The following is a 25,795-nucleotide window of genomic DNA, read 5'->3' as shown; positions in this document are numbered from 1 at the left end:
TGCATAGATTAAATGTTTATGGTAATGGGTGTCAAATTGCTGATCTTGGAAGTCCAAAAAGAGTAGTCATTGCATTTTAATGATGTTCCAAAATACATAATTTATCATGATGGAATAATTTGTCCTCAGAAACAAAGCAGTCCAATAAAATCCTGATTTCCAGACATTTGGGCTGGACCTTCACTGAGGCTGACTTCTGTTGCTGCTAGTTGTGCTGCTTCCCCACACCCCAGGTTCTGCAGGAGGGGAAGGTTGAAGGAGGCAGGTGGTGTGCCAGTACCTGAGCAGCAGCTTCTGCTGCAGCACTCCCAGAGCAGGAAAAGGCAAAGTGATGTCCCAAAAAGTGCAGAGTAAAAGGACATGGCATCAGTTACAGCTCATTAAACCTCTCTACACCAAGAGCTCCACTCAGAAAATGGCTTTACTTCTTGTTCTTCCCTCTCTTGCAGGGGTTACAGAAGAAATACTATATGGAAAAATTAAAGCTTACTTCTAAAAGAGCTCCCCTAAATGGGCTTGCTCTGCTTAACTCAGGTGCTTTCACATTACACTATTAATTTGTCCTCCTTTTCAGAAGGTCCTTGCCTTTGTTGAAGAGCTAACAGAACAATAGAAATTTTACTCAAAAGCAGAATAATTCCTAATTTAATGGCTTCTTTGATAGTATTTTCAGACAGTAAAACAGTTAAGCAAGCAAGCGTTGAGAGATGAGATCTGTTTCCCAAAAAAGGAGGAGTAGAGAGGCTTTCTGGAAAATGATGAAGCTCCTCTTGCATTTGTTGCTGACATGAAAGCATGTACTGCTGTGAAGTGTAAGATGTTAATGCTGCAGCACTGTGAGGCTCTGTCTGTCTGCTTGCCAATTTAGTTGAAATGTACGTGATTGCAAGTAGAATTACCAGCATACTGAACCATTTCTCTTTTCAAGTGCCTGAGTTCTTTAGCAGCTTTTCAGCAGGAAAATAGTCATAAATATGTTGGTGTGACTGCACAAAGAAGGCGTCGTTCCTCTTTGGTGAACCAGAGTTCAACAAGGCACTCTTGATTTATTCCTTTGATCAGTCAAGGCATTTGAGTCTGAATATTTGTGTTGATGCTGAAGAAATTATAACGGTCTGTTTGCTGAAGACAGGCTGACACTTGTACCTTTTCTGTAGCAGACTCTGAAGTGAAATCACATTGAGGTATTTGAGGGCAGGAGGCAAGATGGCTTCCTGGCTATGGAAGTGGGAAGCAGGTTTGAAGATAGGAGTTTTATTCTTGGCTTTTCAGCTGATTTACTTAAAGAAAAACTTCTGACAGCCCGTGTCATCTGTCCATGCCTCTGTCTGCTGTTTGAGAGAAGAGAAAGTCTGTTGTTTTGCTGTTGGGATAACTTGTGTCTATCCCTTCAATTGTAACAGGGCCTTTTTCTGAGATTTTTATTTTTACTCTTAGGAAGAAAGGTGTCTTTCATTATGTATTGAACATTTACATTTGATTTCTGGCACTAGGAATTTCCTAAACCTAGTCTGTGAGCTTAGGAAAAGTTCAAAACAAAGTTCTCCATTGGAACTGTGTACATGAAAGGGATTATGCAGCCAGCACTTTATTTTCCTTATAGTACCAGCCGAAATATAGCATGTACTAAATAATTATTTATAAACATATGAAGACTTGACTAGATGGTTTTAAAATACAATCTTCAGTACTCGTGTATTTATATAACATCTCATACAGATACCCAGAGGTGCTGTTCATAAACAGTTACAAAATATCCAGAAAATACCAGCAGTTTACCTTCAGCTTATAAAACAGCATGTAAAAATGAAATTTCAGGCTTTTAGTCCCCCTACATTTCTCTCTTTCTGTCTTTCTGATGGAACCTCACAGTATTACGCCCTGCCATCTGCTACTATATATTTTTCATGAGTTTTAACATTTTGTTTTTAGAACCTGAAAGATGAGTAAAATGTCAAGTCGCCCAGAAAATAATCATAGGCACGACAACTCAAATGTTCGCCCAGCTCATCTGTACCCAGCGTGGTTCACAGCAGGTCTGTGGCCTCCCTCTTTGCAGGCAGAGCAGGTACACCCTTGGAATTAGCTGATATATTCCCAACACAAGGCAAGAAGGTGGGAACCACACTGGCAAAATTAATTCCCAGGGAAGAAGTGAGCCCTGTGTTGCATTGTTATGGAAATGTCTTGTACCTTTTGCCACCTTTCTCCCTCCTCCTTTTTAAAAGCCTGTTTGTCATTCTAGTTTTCCATCCTGCTGGATGGAGACCAAATTGGGGGTGGCAAGCTGGGAAGGTGTTAGAAAGGTACAGCATAAAACCTTCAGCTCAAAAAATGCTCACAGCTCTTAATGTGGAGGGAAAGAAGTGAGCAGCCCTTCATGCTACCTCGCTGTCAGACTGTGCTCAGGATCCCTTCCCCTCAACAATGTGTGCCCTTAGCACAGGAGGGGAGTAGCTGGATTTGCCTCCTACCTTTTTAACCACGCAGAGATAAAGTTGTTTCATTGCATAGGTTCTGAGCAGCCTGGGGTTGGTCTTCTTATAAATCCTGTGCAGATTTGCTGCCTTTCATTAGAATAAGAAGCCTCCTTGGAGATCTTTGCACTCTCAGCCTGTGCAAAAGCCCTTGTTACAGCATTGCAAGATTTTTCACTTAATATTCCGCTTCATAAGTCTGGAGCTTATTTTCAATTATCTCCATTCTGTGCTGCATTTTGCTCATTCCTTTAGAATGTCTCTTGTTCACAGGATAGTTTTCAGGCTTTGCAATGAAAGATGATGATCTTTACCAGGTGAGCCCTGGGAAAGATCTGAAGTAGAGCTTGTGTGCTCTAATAAGGTGGATGTTGCCTGAATCTGTAAAATGGGTCATATTTTAAAGAATTGTAAGTTGAGTGTACTATGCTTAATACCTCAACTGGACTGGACTTTCTGGTGTTTTGTTGTCATTGGCATGTAATTGTAGGCAAATCACTTCTATAATGAAAATGTCCAGGGAAAGTAATTAAAATTACTGGCTCATATTTTTCAAGGCACTAAGTTGTCTTTGCATTTCAAGAGTAGGGCACCTGCTAGACCTTTCAACCTTGGAAAATCTCCAGTCATTTTAATCTTTTTTGTGCAGTTAAATACATTCCCCATTCATAACACAGTTATGCTTCTCTGACAATAGTGATGTTTTCAACCACTTTATTATTATTAAAATCATTGTGCTACACTATATGTTGACTTGGAAAATGTTTCTATGACTTTGCTCGTCTGTTTTGTTCTTGCTTTGCAAAGTTTGGAAAACTGGATTTGTGTTTCACCTGAAAGACTGAACGAGGGAACAGCAGGGTGTAAGAGTCTGGGAGAGAACTCCTGAATGTGATATGTAAATTTTAGGAGTAACAAATCAAGAAGAGCATATTGAAACCAAAAAGTGAAGCTTTACCTGAATGAATAATGCTTCCCCCTTCTTCCTACATGCTGCTTTTTTGTTTGTACTGCTTTAGTGCAAGAACACAGATGCTGACAGTCAGTATGCTCACTGTCTGAGAAATTAGTCAGAATTTGGAATCTGTGATCCAGTTCTTTGATGTGGAATAGGGTTGATTTAGCTTCTTGCTGTCTCTCTAGATTTTATTTTCACCTTGCCCATGATTTTGAAACATGACTGAAATGCTGTGGATGTACTTGAGCTGATGCAGAGAAATGTAGCTCTGACAGTTGCTCTTCACCCTTGTGAATAGAGCGGTGGTGGGGGGCACAAGAGATCTGAAATGAATTGCTGGCTCTGGCCCAGGTTTACTGAGTGACTGGTGGAAGGTCTTTTCTCTGTGTGTGCCTTTGTATCTCATGATTCAGGGAGTAACCCAACATTTAATAGCTGGTCATCTTCATGAGGAAAATGATGGAGTTTCACGTGGTCTTTAATCTTTATGTGCTAATAAAATATCTGTACTTCTCTGACATACATAAAGAGCTGTTTTTAAATAGCAAAACCAATTGAAAAGGCACATAACCGTAAAAATATTTATATTGTTATATTAAGTTTGTGTGCCAGGTTGTGTTCTCTACAGGTATGTTTATATGCTGGTTTACTTCTTTTTTCAGGCCCTGCTTGATACTCAGAATCTTTTGAGAGCCCAGATTACAAATTTTACTTTCAACCTGGGATTTTCAGGAAAATTTTATCACACGGGTAAGAAGGAAACACTAAGATTACTTTGATTTTGATGGTGTTCTGTATAGTATGAGGACAAGTAGGAATGATAGAGTCTTAAGGACTTTAGTATGCTGTGTTCCTGCATTAGTTGCTGGTGTGGAACAGATTAAATGCCTCCCCCCCTTTTATTAAAATCTAGTTCATTTCAGTCTGCTTTTGAGTGGTAAATTCCTCCAATCACAAAAAAATTTTGTATTGATTTCACCGAGGGATCTGTTGAGCTACCACAGTTCATCCTTGTGATTGTTTCATCTCTACTGTAGAAATATAGCAGTATATATTATCCCTTAAAATAATTTTCTTTTAAAACCATATAGAAATAGGAGAGATAAAAGAAAGAGTATTAAATAGGATGTGGGTCAGCCAGGTGGTCCTGACTGTCCCATCTTGTCACCAGTGCCTCAGCAGGAAGTATTTTAAGTGGTCACAGTTTATTATGTTAATATCATTCTTACTGTTTCAAACATTTGTAAAAATATAATAAAAGTAGAAACTTTACTTCTACTGAAGTAGAAATGTTTGGGTTTTTTGGTTTTTTTTTCTTTTAATTTCCTCTGCAGGGACTGAGGAGGAAGATGAGGGTGATGACCTGTTGCTGAGATCTGTGGATGAGTTCTGGTGGTTTCCCCACATGTGGAGTCACATGCAGCCACACCTCTTCCACAATGAGTCTTCACTGGTGGAGCAGATGATCCTCAACAAAAAATTTGCCTTAGTGAGTTACATTTTTGCATTTTTTATTTCATTTAGGTATTCAGAAACCATTATTCTGTTTAGACTAGGAAAAAAACCCCAAGTTTCTGAAAGAATAAATACTGTATTGAAAGGTATCAAATGACTTTGTGAAACCACTGGATGTTAGGGTTAAGTAAGTGTGCCACATTTTCAAAGATGCAATTCTGCAGTGATACCAAATAACATCTTATATACTCCCTTTGCATCAACTTTATGTAAACTTGTTTAGAAAAACATTGCCTTTACTAATTATTTATTCACAGCAAAGCTCTGAATCAAAATGTTTCAGTGAGAATATAAGAAAAAATCAAAGCAGATTTTAGGTCTGAGGATATCAGAGAAACAGATCACAGTTAAATTCATACAATAAACCAAAATTACCATACGTAAAGCGTGCTATTTGTCTGAGGAGGGTGTTTGGTGTTAAGACCTAATTGTATCAAAATAGATCAGCAGACACAACTTGTTGGCTGAACTGCTTTTGCTCTTACAACAGCCTAATTTTACTTCTTCCTTTTCAAAATCCACTGGGTGCTCTTTAGCTGGCAGGTGATGGCTTTGTTTCTGGAAGGAGCAGGGGGATTTGAAGTACCAGAACAACAAAGAGTGCACTTAATGGTCATGTGTCAGTGAGTGTAGGAGAACAGGATAGACCTGACTATCAGCCAATTAAAGTTTGTATTTGAAAACTTGGCTTTTAAGTGAGACACATGCTTTCTTTCAAACAAGGACTTCTCCAAGTTTGCTGTAAATTATAGTTGTACTGAGTACAGTACAGCTCTACTTTAATGTTTCCTTTCGAGAAAGCATTGCAGTAGGTGTCACATTCCTGAAAATTTAAGAATCTTGTGTCCAGAATTGCCCTTTTAATATGATTCTGTGTTCTGGTGCAAGCTCCACTGGAAATAAAATGGTCCTTGTAGTTCTGGTGCGACATAAGACATCCTCTGGGATTAGTGTGCCCAATGTAATTGGTAAAGAGTGTTATAAGGATAATGTATTTTCAACCCTGGTTTATGTAACTTCAGCAATTTGCCATTTTCTTCACTACTTTCAATGCTCTTAATGCATACAGATATTTCTATTATTTTTTTTTTCATGTTTAAACATACAGACATGAAGCTACTCACTATGTTTCATTTGCTCAGAGCATTTAAATTAGTAAGAGAGAGAAGTAGCCACTTGTTTGAAAGAGGCCAAAATTGCCGATGTCTCGTGCATTATTCACTCAATGTGTGTATTGTGTGGGAGATGCTCAACTGGGAAATAACAATCAGTAAGGAATAATGGAGACACTAATTCACTGAAAATGATAGGCCCCTTATTAGAGTGAAAGATTTAGATTACATACTTATTACTGCCTATTGTGAAACTTGAGGGGAGAAGCCTTAAAAATCAGACTTTTGTTTATAGATAAATGAAGGAGATGCAGTGGGATATTAGAGAATGCAATTTCTTACACAGTTTGTGAATATTTTCCTTTCTGATGTTTATGCATGCTTAAGGCCGGTAAGGAAAGATAAAAGGAAGAAGAATTGGATTATCTGTGATGGAATTAAGTCGTGTAAAGCAGCGTAACTGATGGAGTATCCACTCTTTATCTTCTCATGCAGTACAACCAGGAGGGCAGATGTTACTCATTCCTGTTTGGCAGATTACACGTTGCCCTTTATGTGTGCCATAAATTCCTAAAGGGAAACAAGAATTTCACCATTCTTTAAACATAGAGAACTCAGGCTTCTCCACTGTGATTGAACCAGGCGTGTCTGTTACACACAATAAATGGTTTTACTAACATCACACACCTGTTTTTCTAGAGATTTTTATGTTCCTCAGTACCTAGTTTATTCAAAGGAAGAGGTCCAGGTAGCAGCCAATGCTTTGCACACACAGTATGATTAGGAAATATGGTGAAGATGACTGTATCAATTCAAGCCATATTAAAAACATATTAAGAATTCAAAGGCAGTGCAAGGGCGGTCTTCCTAAATCATGGCAAAAATTATATCTTATGGACTGTGCATTCTGCTGATCAGACTGTCAAGGAATATCTGCTATATACTGTTCCTTTGAGAAGTAACCTGAAGGAAAATGCATTGGATGTGAAGAGAGTGTAATGGCACCAAGGTATGTACAAACAATAAATGCCAGCAGTCTTCAAAAATAGGAAAAGTGCTACAGAAGGATTTACTGTACAACATCTGCCTGTAGACTGTTACAAGTGGTTATCTTTCTTCCATTTTTAACATGACACTAAAATAGTTAAGCTGGTTTTTGAAAATGGATTTATGTTTTGAATGGACTACAGGGGAAATGCAGTGACTCTGAAATTCAGCTCCTCATCCAAGTAATTGTGAAGGGATGTGTAGTGGAAATTGTGGTTTTGTACTTGTAGCTGCCAAATGCTACGTGTTGTGTTGAGTATGTACCAATGATTATCTCTCTGAAATCGGAGTTTGTGAGCAAATTCCTTGCAAGAACTTGAAAGTGTGCAGCTTTTTGTTTCATGTAAATTGAAGAAATCAATGTAAAATGCATTTATATCCTTCTTCCCTGCCTACTCACAAAAATATTTTCTAAAAAGGCTTTTGTCTTAAAATCCTTTATTTCATCTTCACCACGCTACCCTCCATTTCCTTCCAGACCATCATATTTTGATATTACTGTTATTTGCATTTCACACCTGTTCTTGGTCTTTCACAAACAAAGCATTTGAAAAATGCCAAAGCATCAAGTTTCTTAAATTTTTGAGTGTAGCCATTGTTCTGTCATGTTTTAGGAACATGGTATTCCAACTGACTTGGGCTATGCAGTGGCTCCACACCACTCAGGAGTCTATCCAGTACATGTTCAACTTTATGATGCCTGGAAAAAGGTCTGGAACATCAGAGTAACCAGCACAGAAGAATACCCACATCTGAAACCTGCAAGGTATAGACGAGGCTTCATCCACAAAAACATCATGGTGAGTTGTGTTGCTGATGTTCATTTTGTACTCTGCCATTTCATGAACAATTTCCTTTTAAGTGGAAAAGCAGGGTATCCTGAGAGTTCACACTGTGAGAAGCACATACTGCTATGCATAAGTAGCAAGGTATATTTCGCAGTGTCTTGTTAATTAAAATCATCTGTTGCTGGTGATGTTTCTGCTGATGAAGGTGGCATCCAGGCACCCTGCTGACAGCAGTTAACAGGCTGTTAACTGTTCTAGTCCTGTGGTTAATGCTGGTTCAAAGAACTCAAGGAAAAAGTCAATTCTGCATCATTTAACACAATATGCTGTGTTAGATTTCTATTGGCTTTTGAATTTAGATGGTAATATTAACTGCAAAAGAGTATTGCCCGGCTATGCCACCTCAGAATCTGGATCTGGGTGGGTATGTATTTTTGTCTTCCCTATGAACTGTGCATGGCTGCCCTTGTTTGGCTTCCTGCCATACACAAATGTGGGCTGGGCTTTGCAGCCTGGTTTAACCCAGAGCCTCAGGAGCTGCGGGAAGGAAGAGACCCCCCACACCACCTCCAGGCTACCGAAGTGCTCTCAAATCCCACTGTTTTCCTGAATTACCTAACTCCCAGCACTGTTACTGACAGCCACGTTTGCCAAAGGAAGGGTTTGTACACAACTGACATGGAAGGTGTTGTGCTGTTGCCATCAGGGATGGAGGTTATTTTGGGTTCACATCTCATCAGTATTACCTCAGAAGTGTTTCAAAACAGCTTTCCAAAATACTTGGTGGCATGCTCCCAAGTAACTTTCTTTTGGAGCGTGTGGGAGAGCAATTAATGGGGGCCCTGGTGTACCTCTGGCTGCAACAGACACTTTTGGGAGGTCAAGAGCCTTGGCACAACGCTTAGAGCAGAATTCTGGTATTGTTCTTGGGTTGCCATGGATACCACTTTCCTAAGCTAAGTAGTAGTATTTTAATGTTTTGATCTATTTTTGGGTGAAGCAAATGAAAATGATCTCCAGAAATCTAGGAGCAAAACTGACACCAATATAGGGTTGAGCTACAATTTGTTCTCCTCAAAGCAATCACTGCACGTGAAATAAGGGGTTTGTGGATGTGCTTAGGGAGCACAAAGCATTTGGGGAAGACAGATTGACTCAGAATCTCCAAAAATCCCTTCCATAAATATTTTTAAAAACACATCATTTGAAGACACATAATGAGATTTAACACAAGGACACTGTAGCCAAAAGTCTTATAAAACCACCTGTTCAGGGAGACTCAAAGTTTTAGTTCTCCAGGGCAAATGCATTAATATTTTACATCTGCAGGCTAATAGTAATGAGCACACTCAGTAGGAACATTGTTGTGTAAGATTTGTCAGAGCAACTCCCATCCAGTACAGCTTCATTCCCTGCCTCTGAAAAATTGTTCTTGTATTTCCCCTATGAAATCCAAAGGTTTTTTTAAAAACTTAGGCAAGTCTATGGCAGATGTACAAATTCCATACATTTTCTGACAAAATTTACAATCCTTGATCACAGTATTCTCTACATCACAAGAAAAAAATGTTGAGAAATTAAACTGCAAAAAATAAAACAGTATCTACAAAACCACAGCCTGTCTTTAATAAGGCATTTGTATGCTTAAAAAATAATCTATCATAACAATCCCAGTTAAGTATTATACATGAGCATACATACTCAGCTGTTGATTTTTCCATAAGGAATAGACATAATTGAAATATTCTCCAGTAAATTATTTTCTGAATTCAGGAGAAAATATTTTGAGTTTCTAGTGAAAAACATAACTGCATTTAGTAGTTGTTCATATTCAAGAACAAAAGATTTGTGTATGGAATGATTTAGAAAAAATTATGCTTGTACTACGTATTTCAACCGGTCTTAAAAAAATAGCACAGTTGAATGAGAAGTAAATCTTTTTTATAAGGTGAGCATTATTGGCAAATTTCCTCATATGTCAGAGTAGACTTATTGGTGGTGATGCCTAAGCCAAAGAAAACCCAATTTGCCTTTCCAATTACAGTTTAAATTTACAACAAAGCCATCATTCAGATAAATGTGGAACTGATTGATATGATACAGACTGATAATAATTTAGATTATCTTTCACATTATTTTAAAACTTTAGACATGAAATACTTGGATTTAGGATGAGGTGCTATGGACAGAATGAGTTTGAAGATGCTTCAGAATTGTAATTTCATGATAGAGATCAGTCTCCAATTTCAAAGAAAATATGATGAATTTTTAGATGTTATGATTTTAGTGATAATAATTCATCTAGATGAGTGTTGATTTCCAGCAAAGTTGAGAGGCCAAATATACCCAACAATTATCTATTATATGTTACTTCTCTTTTATAATCTCATTAGAAGTATAAGCTCTTGATTTTTTAATGTATTTTTCATAAATTTAGGTGCTTCCTAGGCAAACTTGTGGCTTATTCACCCACACCATTTTCTATAAAGAGTATCCTGGAGGTCCAAAGGAATTAGACAGAAGTATTCAAGGAGGAGAGTTGTTCTTCACAGTGGTTCTCAATCCAGTAAGTACAGTGGAATTTTTAAATGTTTTTAAAAAATTAATTGAAGAAAAAGTTACTGAATGTTCCAGGGCTGATCAGCTGGGTCTCCCAAACAGTAATGGTTACTGACAGTGAGTTCTTTTGCTTTTTCAATTATTTAAATTAAGATCTAATATTATATATGTTCTGTTAGTTGTACAAAGCAGTCTCCACCTTTTTTTGACATCTGTTTTGTTATAATGCAGCAGTGCCAGTCTGTCTTGTTCTTCACTTTTTGCATGAAATAAGACCCCTGAGATTTAATATTTCAAAGAGTTCGAGTGTGAAGAACTGTTATGAGTATCTCATTTCTCTGCTGTGCCAAAGTCGTGATGCCAAGTGTTGGGAGCACTTATTGAGGTGAGAAGGCTGCAAGAAAGGAATGCTTGGCCTCCAATCAGTTTTGAGAAATTTCAGTTGTTCTTTCATAGCAGCTTCAAAGAAGAGATCCAAGTAAAAGAGCCACACAGTTGTAAGAAAAGATCTGAGTAAATGAACCATATCTGCTTAATCTTTCATTTCTCTTTAACGGAAGATAAAGACGAAGTGAGGCACTGAAACTACAGAACACTGACAGAAGAGAGCAGTGTAGTACTTCAAAATGGTGTGGGATTAGGTCAGCTGCCTCAAAACTGACCTTTTAGACAAACTCTTAGATGAAGTTTTCATTTGGGATCCAAATTAAACATATAAATAAAATTCTGCTGTTTTATGGAAATGTAGTCACTGGGAACACCAAAGGGAACAAAACATATTTCCACTCAAATCTTTTGGGATAACAGCCTAAATATTTTGTGCCCTTTTTAATCCTCTGCAATGTAATACAGTCCAAAGGAAAATAATTTCTGAAAGCTATTTCAACAATTTATATGCAGGTGCATTTTTCAAGCCTCAGATTCTTTCAGGCTATAATTTTGGCTCTTTGAGAGCAGTTACTGTGTTTTGTTCCCCTTTTTCACAGTCACATAGCAGAACTGGGAAATAAAAACTTAACTTCTTTAGCACTCGTGTGGTTTCCCTTCTAGAGGGTGGCAGTGGTTGCAGTGCTGGCTTTGATGTGTAACGTTCCAGGCACAGCATAGAATCAGTCATAGAATGGTGTAGGGTGGAAGGGACCTTCAAGACCATCTGCTTCCAACCCCAGGTTAATAGAGCTGAGACCTGGAAAATTCATTGGGTGGGGAGGGTATTGGCACCATAGCAGTCCTTTGGCAATATGTGGGTTTTGACTAGAAGTTACTAGGTGAGCAAATTTGAGGAAGGCACAGAACAATATTTTGAGTCAGGACAAAATATATTTCACCTTGAAATACAGCCACAACAGCCAAAAACTATTTTACAATGTAAGGAAACAGCAACATTTAATATGAGTGCTTGAGGCATAAGCCTTTTAAATAAGAAGAATGAAGAAAATTGAAGGGAAGACAAGCAGTGAAACATCCCTGATTTTTGATATTCATCATGGAGGTTTGATCATGTCTGCCTGACATCCTGAAATGAGAGCACAGTAATGTCTTTTAATACATTACAATTCGGTCTTTGATTCATGCATTGCTGTGTGATCACTGTGTGATCACCTGCTTCTGAAAATTATGATATCCCAAATACAATACAGGCTAAAAGAACAGAAGCTAAATGCAGTGTTTTCTAAATATAACTGTAAATGAATATTAGGCTAAAATCTGCCCAAGACTCCTTCTAAAGAATGCCTTTGAGAAGACAGTGCATCTGGTTTCTAAATATCTGCCTATAAACAGTTCCTGAGGTTCTAAGCATTAGCCTGGCACATAGTTTAAAGACTGAGGTTTGTATATTTGTGGGGTTTAGGTCTTGCATGTATTTATGTCATAGTTTGCAAGTCAGAGTTGGGCAAAAATTTGGGCATTAAAATGAAGACCCAATAGGTTTAGGAGTCTGTCTAATTATGGAGTAGCATTTTGGATTTCATAAGCTTTCTTGTATTTTCATTAAAATTGCTGGGATTTCTTTATGTGAAACACACAGCTGTTGAGAGGATGCAAAAATTCCATTATGAGGCACTTTCAAAATGTTATTTTTCACTGATACAAAACTAAGAAGGGAAAACACCACCCATGAATCATTACAATGTCAGCTAAACAACATTCTCAATAATGAGTACATAAATAGTTTCCCAACCTGGAAAATGTGAGTGTGTATTAAATGTTAATCTTAACAAATTTCTTCATTATATTTAATTTGGAAGTGAATATCATTTTTGAAGTGTAAGTTACCAGGCTGAGACTTCAGGAACTGAGTACCCTACTCTGAAATAAGTGCCCCTAACAATGAAGCCCAAAATTTCTCAGTGCTTTGGCTGTGCAGTGGTGTAAGAGAGTCTCTGCCTCCTTACGGTGTGCTTGATCAGCCACCATGTGCAGGATAAAGCACAGAAAACCACAGGATCCTGTGTGCAGCTGTGGGTTTTTGTCATGAGAGCCAGTGTGATGGCCCTGTTTCCAGAGCATTGTACGAGCAGGCGTTCTGCAGGTATGGAAGGCCTCAGGAAATCCTGCTCCGCAGATGCTGTTTGTGGAACTGGGATCCAGCAGTTGGCTTGGTGGAGTAGCAAATAACACAGCTGGCAGGCTGTGTTCCTGTGGTTTGCATTGGTACCCCTGTACTGGTGGCTGGGACCTGATCCTGACCGCTATTCCTGTAAGCTATCCCAAATTCTGAAGTGCCACCAAGCTGAAAAAGAACCCAAGCACTAAGAGAGCACTATTACCTACTCTTCAAGTAATATTTTGTGTGTCTGTCTCCTGTTAAAGATCTTGCTGGCTGCAGCAGCCCTCGGGCAAGATCATGCTGTATCAGGATCTTGCACAAAATGTTTTACAGGAAACAAAAAAGCAAGCTTCAGCAGCCTGTATTATTGGTATACTGGCATTATTTCTCCCACATTATAAGCTGAATAATTGACTTACAGGGAGGTTGAGGGACTTGCACTGACTGAGACAGGGAATTCTGGGGCAAAGCTACAAGAAAAATGTGCATTGTAGAAGTGTGCAGCGATGATTATCTTATCCATTCAAACACATCTCCGGTTTATTGTCTCACATTGTTACTGGTTTTCATACCACTGTACTGTCTTTAAAACATTTTAGCAAGTATTTTTCCTGATAAACTAGTTAGAATCTTCAGTGATTTTAGATTCATATCTCTCTGCAATATGTGGTTAAGTTCTTGGATTAGTAAAACAAATCTCTGCTCAGTGTTTCTTAGAATGAAATTGTAGCAGTTTCCTAAATCTGTCCTTTGTAGGAAGTGAGCTGTTAGGTTTTGAGCTGTGTGTAATGAAGGGGTCAGTATAGGCACTGCCATCAACTATACCATTGCTTCTCAGATCCTTTGAACTGCATAAGATACAGATCTGGAGCTTTTCTATACTATGACATGAATGTTGAAGGGTAACCAACACTTCATGAAATTTTTCTATACCTTTTCTGCCCCTAAAAACCCAAACAGAATGCAGTAATTGCATTATGTGCACTTCCTTGCAAAGTACTGTGTGTCTGCAGATGGAAAGAAAAGGGAAAATGCCCTGTAGAGAGGAATTTGGTGAAAGCTTTGATATGGTTGACAGCCCAACAATGAAACTAATGTGTAGCCAGCTGTGTGCTCTTGACATGGTTACAGCAGTGCTGATGAAGAGGAAAGGCTGTTAATGCTTTAGGCACATTGACTGATCTTAAAATAATTGTAATCTATGTGTGCATTCATTTTTAAGTATTATTTTCTTCTAATTTTTACCTCTCCCCAATTGTAGTGAGTAGAGCTGTTATTAAGCTAATTGTCTTGTACCAAGGGAGAAATTATCTCCTTCAGCACTGAAAATGAGAGGATTTGTATGAGCATCAGCAGAACTTGCTGTATCTTAATGTGACCCTGAACTGGCACTACAGAAGAAAATCAAAATCAAAGACATTCAGACTCAGTTCTTCCCTTTCTGTCCATCTTGCTTGGCACAACCTTATATTTAACTGTACTGAGTGTGAGAAGCAGGAAGGATGGTCCAGGTTGACAGGCTTGCCCCATTTAATGGGTGAGAAAGGCATCAGTTTCATCTCTTCCCTGTCCTCTTCATGCCTGTAACTGCAGCAATAATTGCCATCATTTAGGGCAGGGGGAGAAATCAGTTTGGCCAAGCATTTTGGCTGACTGCAGAGCACAAGTATTCTTTGCCTTCCTATCTCTTCTTCAAAACCCACCCGTAAAAGCCAGACAGAGTCTGGTATTTTGTGGCTGGAATAGGAAAAAAAAATCCTATGTGAACAGGCAGTGTGGAGAGGCTGTGGACTAGCCAGACAGGAATAGCTGTCTCTTTAGAGTTGATTCCTTGTAGCAGTGGGCAGGAAATGCATTGAAACTTTGGCAATCAGAAATCTTTACTTGTCTGTGATCCTTAAAATTCTTGAATGGAAAGCTTTGTGCCAGTGGTTTAGAGTGAAGCAAGACTTTTGAACAGTACCACTACTTAGTCAAAAGGGGAATGAGCAGCAGCAGAAAATAAACTTGAGGTTCCTGACTGTCTGATCAACAATTCAGAACTACATCAAATACATGATTATGTTTGAGCTCATAACTCTTCCCTGGCTCCATTGTATTTATGGTGGAGACACCACTATGTAAATGCAGAGGACAGGTCCGTGGCAGCTGTGAAAACAGCAGGACAACCTCAGGGCTAAAAAGGGAGTTGCAAGCTGGAATCTCCATGGTGGAATTGAATACAGCTTTTCTGCAAGCATCCAGGTCTGAAAGGACTGTCTTTCAGCTATTACAAATACTTATTCAATATAGACTCTGCTCTGATTTGTTATTCCATCACTTTGGAATAACAGTCTAATGGAGCAAAACCTGCTGTTACTGAGTCTCTGAATACCTGAATATCTGAAACAAAACGGTTCGGAATAACTTAGAAATGACAACAGGACTGCAAACAGAGTGTGCACAATGCCAAATTAATTGGAATATAGGTGTTCTGAGAGTTGGATGTACTCTCATGGCCTGTAAACATGTGCTCAGTAGCTAAAATACCAGCAATATTCCAAATTGGTAATGCATCTGCTGTGAGTGCCTAGCCAAGACCACAGAATTAATTGTCAATCATAATTTAACTTCATTGTGAAGGGTTGTTCTGAACTTCATTGAGTTGGGAGGCCTCAATGCTACCTTGTAATGTTGTTGCACAGATGGGAGGGTGACATAGTGCCTGCCTATGACTGAAGTACTTTGATGACTGGTTTATTAGTAGGAATTTATTCTAGTTGGAATCGCCTGCAATAGATCTATATATGGTAAAAAAATAACTGCCCAGTATGTAATAAGTGTTCATTGCCTGTTTTTTCTTATACCAAATCTTCTAGTTCTAGATTTGAAATGCCAAAATATTTAAACTCTTCATGATCATTAGTGTCCTGCAAGTGTCAGACTTCCCTCCACTTATCTTACTGCTGCAGTTGATATCTGAAAAAAGAGTCTTCTCTCTGCTCCGGAGTCTGATCCTGTCAGCTTAAGAGAGACCCCTTGACTCCAGAGGAAGAAGCCAGGAGCCCTAGGAAGGGCTAGTCACTCTTGGGAGTGGTAATATCATTCCTTTGGGAGGCAGGTACCTCTGTTTTGTCAGCTGTTACCAAGACTCCAAAAGCTTAGTTTGAGTAGTGGCCTTGTTGTATAATTTCAATAGGTGCAGCATCCTAATAATCTTGATTTTGTAGTGATAAGTATTTTTTAAAATACCCAGCCAATTAACATCCATCACTAGAAGTTGAGTGACTTGTTGCATTGTTTCATTCTGTGCAAGTTGTTTGTCAAGCATCTCTCTGTTCTTGATACATAAATTAGATCATGCTGGTTAATCTTTTCCTGAGACATGATTTAATAGCAGCAGCTCCTTCTTGGTCTCAACTCCAGTTTGTTGACCTAAAAGCTTTTGCCTCTAACCTGGGATATGTTGTAGTAAGGAAATACACTGTATAGAATGAGCAGTCAAAAAGATAAAGGCTTTCTCCTGAGTGCTTGTTCTCATTTCCCTACATTTCTGCAGTACCAGTCAGAATCCCAGATAAAATCAGGACTGGGGAAAGAGAGCAAATGTAACTTAGATCTCTGTCCTTTCACTCTGGGGAACAAGAAAATCCTGAAGAGAAGCGGGAAGGAGAAGGCAGGGCACGGGAGAGTACCTTTGCAGCTCTGATCTGAAAATATGTGAGAGCAGGAAAGAAGCTGCTGCCCAGAGGTCAGATTTAGTCCCAAACCATCATTTTAAAAACTGCCTGCATTCCATTTCAGTTCCCTTGTGAAGGATATTAAATCCTGTGGAGACTGTGCATTGAAGTGCAACCAAGATGATGGTTTGTTTATGAGGAACAGCTAAAAAAGGGTGATCCTTCTGCATTGAAATAAAGAAAATGCTTAGGTGTCTGAAAGAAATTATTTGAGAAGAGTGCTGGAAATAATAAAATCAAATAAGCTCTTTTTATCTGAAAGGGAGGTTAAAATGCTTGTTAGAGTAAATATAAATCTATTCACAGCTGCTTCCCTGTTGAAGAGGGAATAAAGAAATATATTAAGTTCTGTTTGTATTTTACAGCATTTCCCAGAGGTGGGAGATTTTTGAACAAATAGTGTTATTTATGAGGTCTAGCCTTGGGAGATGGCCACAAAGGATTCTTTTTAGAGCTCCTTGATTGGTGGTTCCAAGAGAGTAAATCTTTAGAAGCATAGCATGCTATTAGTTGCAGAGAAAGAATAATGATTCTTGTTAATTAGTACTTGTTTGAATTACTCAGGATGTGATGTGATAGAGGAAATTAAAGCATCATAAACCCAATATGGCACCACCTGCAGATGGGAGGGAGTGGTCCACTATCCCTGTCAGCTGATCTGTGATATTCATGATGCCATCTAGAAGAGTCTTTTTCTACAATGTAAAGTCATGTATCTGCTTGGCTAAGCAGGGATTTCTTTACAAGCTTCAGCCATTTAAGTTTTCAACCAGCATTTGATCATCTTTGTGCTGTAAATAATTAACCATGAAGTATTTGACTTAAAAAATATAACTAACATGGGAGCTTAGGTCTCTGGTAATTTTTCCCCTTCACTGACACAGTTTTATATGCTGGAAATTATTTATGATGATATGTCCATTCAATTTCTCAGCCTGTACTGACATTCTTGAAATTACAGTGATATTCTCTTCAGGGAAAGAATAATTATATTTTCCCTGAACTAGCAATCTTTTCAACTTCTCTTGCTTTTTCTTTCATGGCAGTGCAGTAGCTGTTGGCAGGTAAGGAGTTGCCAGGAGGTGAATTGACATTAAAAATGTCAGAGGTCAGCCCACATGTAGGAAAGAAAGGGGCTGTCAGGAAATCAGGTTAACCTTTTTTATGGAAACCTGCTGGTTGTGACTTTAGTGAGAAGAATGTAGTTCTGTGGCTGCTCTGTTCCTGCTTTGAGAACTGAAATGAAAAAGGAAACTTGAAAAGGTGCCTAAAGGGAAGGGGGTTTCACTCTCAGTCCTACCCACAAAGAAAGATAATCTCCTAGTGATTTAGCAGTGTGTATCTTCTGATTTTACTGTAAACACCAGCTTTTCATTATTTTCTTTTTCTTTCTTTAAGCTGAGGACTGGAATTCCTTTACAAAATATTAACTTCAGTTCCTGAATTAACTTCAGCATTATGACCATGATAACCTTTTCTTTTTTTGAAGTGGCTTACATCAGATTTTGCTTTAAATAGAAATAGCTCATTCATGGCATTAGCAGATTTATTTATAAAAAGAGTCATGTTTCTAATTTTTAATGGAAATTAGTCTGGAGAGTTTATCTTGGGAGAGTTCTACTTTAAAAAGAACTTCAAGAAAGAAATCACTGGTGGAGAGGCGAGGGTTTGCAGATTTGAGTGTAAGAGCAAACTGTTGCATCAGTAAAAAATTACCTTGGAAAGGGATCACGGTAGAAAACAGGAGGTTCTGTCTGCAGCCCTTCCTCAGTCCCTGAGAGCCCATCCTTGCAGTCTATGTATTCCTGCTCTGTACACCAGCTCGGTTTAGGTGTATCCAAAGATACCCTTCCTGTGAGGTTCCTTCACGGAAGCATTGTTTCCATTGGGAGTGCAGAAGTGCAGTTGGAGCAAGGGCTGGAGTGGGAGTCTGTATCTGGGTATCACCTTCATAGTCAGATACTGGGAGAGTAAAATACCAGCAGCCTTAAAACTTTTGGTGTTTTTTGTTTGGGAAAATTCCATGCACAGTTACTTGAAAGTACTCAGGTTTCAGATTTTTGACTGTTTTGTGTGTCAGGCCAGTGCTTGCAGAATACCTCTGTAGAAGAGATGGGCACTGTAGAAAACTTAGAGCTGCAGCCACGAGATTAAAGTCACAGCAATAAAGTTCAGCTGCTTCCCTACTCTGTGGCTTCTTTACTCTTCCATGAAAACAAAATTATGTTTTTAACATTGCATTTGTATTCCTTTTAAAGTAAAGCAGTGGGCATTGTTTTTGCTGTATCCCATGAAGTAAGTGCACATCAAGGTGCTGTCAGTGTTGCCCAACCCCAGGGTAGCATTGCACATCCTGCAGCTCACAGAGCTCATGGGACTTGCTCCAGTGTTTTCCTCATTGCTTGCCTTGAGTTGACTTGAGCAGAAGGATGTAATTCAGTGAGGGGCCAGGGTAGTAAGGGCTGTGTGAGTGTGATCCAAAGGCTTGCTGCTCTAAGAGCAAAATGCAAATGAGATTTACATTACCTAGGGCTGCACTGCCGTCTAGTGATGCAAGGACTCGAGGTGCGCTCTTCATTTTGTCTCCCACAGATCAGCATCTTCATGACGCACTTGTCTAATTACGGGAACGACCGCCTGGGCTTGTACACCTTTGTGAATCTGGCCAACTTCGTTCATACCTGGACAAACCTGAAACTGCAAACTCTTGCCCCGGTCCAGCTGGCTCACAAGTATTTTGAGCTATTCCCTGAGCAGAAGGACCCTCTCTGGCAGGTGAAGTCTGAGCAAGAGACCAGAGAAAAATTATCTTGGTTTTTTTTTTTTTTTTTATTCTTTGTTTCAGTTTCTCATAGAGAAAAGCAGTATATTTCTAAATTAGTTCCATAAAACAGGCAACTGAAGCTTCAGGATGTGATTGTGGTCCCTGTCACTTGTAAAAGGCCGTGAAATTTATATACATTAAGATGTGTAATTAAAATTATCTTTAATTTGTTTTATTTGTGGCACTACTTGCCTTTAAAAATGTGGGCAAAGGCAGGCAAGTGCATGTTGTATTATTTCTCTTCTCTTTTTGAAACTAACAGGAATAAAGCATTTGACAGGCAGATTTATATGCATCTTCTAGCAGTTAAAGAAATTAGTTTTTCTCCAAGCATGTAAGGAGAAGAGGGCATCCAAGAAGAGAAAAGAGCATTAAGACCATGGATACCCTAATTAGCCAAGTGAAAGTAGATGAGCTACATCAGAAGTTATTCACAGTAGGCTGGGAGCTGCCCAAGGAGGAAGTTTGCCAAGAAGCTGTAGATACCCGAGTCCTGACAGTGATAGTATTAGCCCAAATATAATCTTATTAAGGTGGCTTGGTGGAAATACTCTAAGAAGCAAACTTTACTAAATCAAACATAAAAATGTATTTAAGCTTGCTTACTAAAATGTTTTCCAGTGTTGAATATTGAATTGCCAACTTAAGGTCTGAGATTGCAAATTTGTACTTAAATATGCGTCTTGAAATTCATGCTGGTTTTGAATAAAACATTGAACTAAAGGGGAGAATGTCAAGGATTTTGCATAACACTAAGAGACAATAATTTTTAAAATGAAAATTAGCCTGCAGCCAAGTTACTTGAAAAATTATAATTACTTAGAAAAGACATTTTAAAGTTACAGTGACTAAGACATACTGTATGTGGTGTGTTTTGTCCATAATTGATGTGATTTTGAATACAGGTATATATTCTTTAGCCTCAGAGGGGTACATGAAGATAATTCTCTTCATCTCAGTGCAGTGTTGCCAAACAATGTCAAAAATTGTTTGTGAGTAGCATTTCCAGAACAAATGTAAACCAATTCAATTGTGAAGCAGCAAAGATTAAAGATTATTATTAGGTACTGATTTGTATTGGAAGATCAGAATATGTATTTGTGAACAAACAGCCTTAATTCATAATCAAGTTACTCTTTTAGTTTTAAAATGCAGTGTGGTAATATATAGTGTGGTAGCTGTTACAGGAATGGGGTGACTTTATATGTGTAGGATATATTTCTTCAACATGCTTCCCCTTAAAAAAAATTCCAGACACTTCAGCAAATCAGGTTCTGACCTGGTTACATTGGAAATACCATTCTGAATCACTGGAATAGTTCTGGAATGCATTGGTTTTCAGTCATAAGCAAAAATAATAATTTCTGGTAAGAATATTTGTACATGGGCGAAAAATAGGTAATTTATATATAAGGGCAATTTAAGAACCTTTTCAAATGTGATTGAAAAGTTTTCTTCTCTGTTTTAGAACCCCTGTGATGACAAACGACACAAAGATATCTGGTCTAAGGAAAAAACCTGTGATCGGTTACCAAAATTCTTGGTTGTAGGACCCCAGAAAACTGGTGAGATTTTCTTTTATTCCAACCAGATAGCCTGGGTGTAAGTTCAAATAAGTAAAACAATTAATCACTGCTGACCCAGGCTGCTGTGTAGAGATCTTGATCATCCAACAGCATTTTTTTATGTTCGGATGCCATGCAAATATAGCTTAATCATGTGAGTTACAACAGCAGTCTGTACAAATTGAAAATGCGGGGTTCAGGTGTGTGTCAGTTTCTTTTGGGCATTATGTCAAAATGAGTAAACTTTGATAAAGAGGTGCACAAGACAGACAAGCTCTTGTCAAAGTGGAAGAAGGAAAAGGACAGGACAGAGACATCTTTCAAATGGGTGGGATTCTGAATTGCAAATTTTTGCATGTATCTTGTTTATAGAATCTTGTTGTTTCTTGGCATTTTTTTCAAGTCAAGAAGTTCCTAATGGACAGTTTTCATTACAAGATTGCACTAGTTTATAAATTTACTCAATGGTTATTTTTCTTCTCTGTGATCAGAAAGTTGCAAAAATCCTTTCATCTTCACCAATCCCCAAAAGCTACTGAATGCAACATTCTAAAATTGTTTTTGTGACAGTTTCATATACATAAATCATTATTTTTTGAAACATGACTATTTTAAGTTGGAAAAACAGATTTCAACACTGGTACTCCTGTTTTAACTACTCTGTATTAACTAGTTTCATTTATTTAAATGTCCTAATTCTAAAAGCTCAGAAAGTGCAAGATCTTAGGTGACATAAATCAACATCCCCTCAGTGAATTGAAATGGAATAAAGCTGATTTAGTCCCATCTGCAGCTATGATCCCTCCAAAAATGTATGTGTGTGTGTGTGTGTATTTTTATTTTAAATCTTGGACTTTTATCCTATTTGCAGGTACTACAGCCTTGTATTTGTTCCTGATCATGCATCCTTCCATCATTAGTAACTCCCCCAGCCCAAAAACCTTTGAGGAGGTACAGTTCTTTAATAGAAATAACTACCACAGGGGGATTGATTGGTAAGATGGGTTATTAGTATAAATATAAAAGTTTATATATTGTGAACAATATAAAAATGACATTACTGTTGGTAATGGTAACTGTGCATATATAAAGTGAGATAAGAAATAACCTTCAGTGTCTTTCTGAAATGAGAAATAAATGAAAGTGAATAATGATTTTACTACAGAATATCTTAAATGCACTAACTTTTGTGAGGCTTTCTTGTAAAGAACCAGATATGGATATGTGCAGAGCAGTAACAAAATGATGTATTTCTCATTACACATGCCTTTGAAAGTGGGACAGTAATGGTTGGTAGTTGGATATATGGACACAAAAGTTATGTTCTTGTTGGAAATCTTACTTCTTAAGAGAAAAAGAAAGATACTATCAGGAAGAGGCATTTCTTCCTTCAAATAGGATATAGCAGTAGTAATAATGTAAATAATAAAAAATGGGGGCCGGGAAAGCCTCTCTAAATGATCTTTAAAGATCAGGTAATTAGGAGAATGTGTCTCTGTGGGTCAGTAAGTGGTGCTGAGACAGAGCCTGTGTCCCTGCTGCCACATTCACTGTGGCTCCCTGAGAGTCACCAGGCACAGCTGCACCTGAATGTCACTCCTGATTCCTCTGTTTTCCCAAAGTGCTGCACTGTAAAGCACTGCAGCATGAAAGCTGGTGATATGCTGTAGTGCCTGGGAGCACCAGTGAAGGGTTATTGATTTCTTGTCATGTTTCTTCATTTTGCCCCCAGTTCAAGGGAGAATACTTTTATTGCCTTTGACTTTGTATTCATCCATAAAATGAACAGGGTGAACGCTGTTCTGTGGTCTCAGTGGAGACCCATCAGATCCAATTAGTTTGTATGCCATGTGTTTTCCCAGAGTCGTAATTGCTGCAGCACGTTCTTGCTGGGAAGGGCGATGAGTCAGCCACTTGTGCCAATGGAGAGGTGCTGGGTAAATGACTGGCAGTGGGAAATTGCTGCTGAGGTGTTTGCAGTCAGTGAGAAGGACATGCAGGCAAGGCAGAGCAGCTCCGTGCTGACGGAGCAGCTAAAGTACAGCAAGCCTGTTCTTCCACAAAATCAATGTTTTCATGTTGCTGGAAAACTACTGTGCTGCTTCTCTCTTTCCTCCTGCCTTATCTGCTTCCCTGTGGTGCAGGTACGATGTGGCTGCCACACACGTTGGATTACTTTCATCTTAATGTGGCACTGGTGCGTAAAGCTCACAGTGATCAGCTTGTCTAAACCAGGCACATCCCTTTGACAGGTTCTCACCACAGCACCCACTCTGTGCCCCACCACTCCTGCCAGGTTCCCACAGTTAAGTCTCAGATCCTCAGAACTCCCTGCTGGTGTAGTTGCCTAATTCTTTGATTTGCATTCTGTCTGCTGGCAGATCTCTCAGACCAGCTAGTCTTGATAGTGTGTTTCAATGCTGGCTTGTAATGAGCTTGCCACTTTGTAATTAGATACAAGGGTTCTTCTCATTAGTCCATTAATTGGCTGGGATTCCTGCAAGAATCACAAATAGCAATCAGTTCAATTTTGTTTACAGTTGTGGAGGTAGGGCTTTATCCCTGAACTGACTCGTAGTCTTTGTCCAAGGTTGGATTTAGAGCAGGGCCAAATTCAGAAGCAGAAGAGGGTTCTTTTAGCCTTCAGAACCTCAGTATTGCGTTTTTGAGAACAGTGTAGATGTAAATTGTAGGCTTCCAACAGACATGGCAGAATACTGAAATGAGAACTGATCTTGCTGTTGTTAAAATGCAGAAGTCTAAACAGACCAGTCCTGCATTTTTTTATGGAAGCTTCGTTACAGGTTTCTTGGACAAGTTTCTCTGAACCCTTCTCAGCTTCATCATTCTCATCAAATCAGCCCTAACACTTCTGGGAAATAAAAGTCCATTGACTTCCGTGCCTACAATTTCAAAGCCAACAAGAGCACGTCATTTATATTGGAAGTAGCTCATTTGTATGAATAGAGAAAAGTCTAAGCACTGGAGGAAATCTCGGTCCTTTAGCATGGTCTTCAAAAGAGGCTGTTTAAATAACATTTATTTTCTCAATACAGGTTATTGACTGAAAAGTCGAGAGGGCCAAAATTTCCTATTTATTGTTTTCCCCAGCAATAACAAAAAGTGGTCTGAGGTCCAGGGATAAAGTCCTTATATGACAAAGCAATTGCAGGAATTCAACTACAGCTTCATGACGGATGTGGAAAGCTTGCAAAAAACCCTAAAACAAATACAACCCAAATTTCCCAAAAAATGTGACTCACAGAAAAATAAGTGAATTCTGTCACTGCTCAGAAACCTTTTACCTGATGAAGCTGTGGGGGATTGCTTCAGTGCATCTCCCCCATATAAACAGCCTCTTCTCAGTGAAAGCAATTCTGGTTGATAATAAGTAGCTTTTTCTTACACTTTGCACTTCAGTTGGTGTCAGCAAAAGGCCAAATTTGGAAAACTCAATTTCTACTTTAGTCTTCACCAGTTTATTCTGACTAAAAAGTGAGAACTCATGAATTTTAAAATACATAAATACTGTAATATTTTTATCCGGTTAAAAAAAATAGCTGCAATATCTAGTTACATGTAGCGAGAAGCAAGCTAGTACCAAGTAAAATATGATCAAATATACAATGTAAGCTTTGGTTTGCTTTCTTTTTTTTTGCACTTAGGCTTATATTTTAATTGAGTGCTCTAGAATAAAGTATGCTTAACAGATGTATAAGCCTTTGTGTGATTTTTAAGTAGTTCTGAGGATGATGTTGCTTTCCCAGGTACATGGATTTCTTTCCAACTCCTTCTAATGTCACCACTGACTTCCTCTTTGAGAAAAGTGCCAATTATTTCCATTCTGAGGAAGCTCCCAAGAGAGCTGCTTCCCTCATCCCCAAGGCCAAAATCATCACCATCCTCATTGACCCGTCCGACCGTGCGTATTCCTGGTACCAGGTATGCACTTGGGAGAACATGGGCAGGCACCACGCCAGGTTTCCACCCTGAATCCTCTTTGTATATCCTCTCAGGATATATCCGTATAGTCAGTGACCATCTGTGATCACCCATGGGCTATCTGTCGTATTTTAAGAGTTTCAATACCAGTAACCACTTTTTCAAGTTATCTATAATGCAAGCATATAAAAATTATTAATTAATTAATTAATGTATTCAGCATGTACAGAAATTAGTATGTAGACACAGTTATCTAGTTCATGCTCAAAATACAGGATAGGCTAAGAAATTTTTGTCAGTAAGAGCAGCAGTTTTGCCTTGTTTCCCCAGCTTATGTGGTCTGTAAAGTTCCAGCAATGTCACTTCTTTTACAGCATCAGAGATCCCATGAAGACCCTGCAGCTCTGAAATTCAGCTTCTATCAGGTGATCACAGCTGGCCCTCGAGCCCCCTCTGAGCTCAGAGCTCTCCAGAAGAGATGCCTGGCACCTGGATGGTATGCTACCCACATTGAAAGATGGCTCACATACTTCCCACCTTACCAGGTGAACAAGACACTTGACATCCTCATCCTATAGATATATATGTATATATGTATATATACTGTCCTAAAAGTTTACCTTTGTTAAAGTCTTGCCTACTGACTGCTGATCTCAGCGACATCCTACAAATCATTACCCTCCTTTGGCCCCATGTAAGGTCAAGCCTCAAAAGATGCACATCCTAAGCCCTGAATGT

At 38.7% G+C, this 25,795-nt stretch overlaps 1 protein-coding gene across 4 annotated transcripts in view; it reads left to right on the top strand.

Annotated features, from left to right (window-relative positions):
* LOC137472681 (bifunctional heparan sulfate N-deacetylase/N-sulfotransferase 3) overlaps positions 1 to 25,795 on the top strand; it is a 255,554-nt gene that overhangs the window by 223,632 nt on the left and 6,127 nt on the right. For all 4 annotated transcript variants that reach the window (XR_010998365.1, XM_068187992.1, XM_068187991.1 and 1 more), the window contains exons 3-11: positions 4,098 to 4,185; positions 4,770 to 4,924; positions 7,724 to 7,909; positions 10,335 to 10,463; positions 19,319 to 19,501; positions 21,019 to 21,115; positions 21,987 to 22,110; positions 24,883 to 25,057; positions 25,432 to 25,602. Coding sequence is in view for 3 of the 4 variants with exons in the window: in XM_068187992.1 (XP_068044093.1) it covers positions 4,098 to 4,185; positions 4,770 to 4,924; positions 7,724 to 7,909; positions 10,335 to 10,463; positions 19,319 to 19,501; positions 21,019 to 21,115; positions 21,987 to 22,110; positions 24,883 to 25,057; positions 25,432 to 25,602 (1,308 nt within the window). In the remaining variant the exon portion in view is untranslated. The remainder of the gene's footprint in view (positions 1 to 4,097; positions 4,186 to 4,769; positions 4,925 to 7,723; positions 7,910 to 10,334; positions 10,464 to 19,318; positions 19,502 to 21,018; positions 21,116 to 21,986; positions 22,111 to 24,882; positions 25,058 to 25,431; positions 25,603 to 25,795) is intronic.

The sequence above is a fragment of the Anomalospiza imberbis genome, chromosome 4, assembly GCF_031753505.1.
Source record: "Anomalospiza imberbis isolate Cuckoo-Finch-1a 21T00152 chromosome 4, ASM3175350v1, whole genome shotgun sequence".
Classification (NCBI taxonomy): domain Eukaryota; kingdom Metazoa; phylum Chordata; class Aves; order Passeriformes; family Viduidae; genus Anomalospiza; species Anomalospiza imberbis.
The sequence above is the reverse complement of the archived record's forward strand: the minus strand, read 5'-3'. Positions and strand labels throughout refer to the sequence as shown.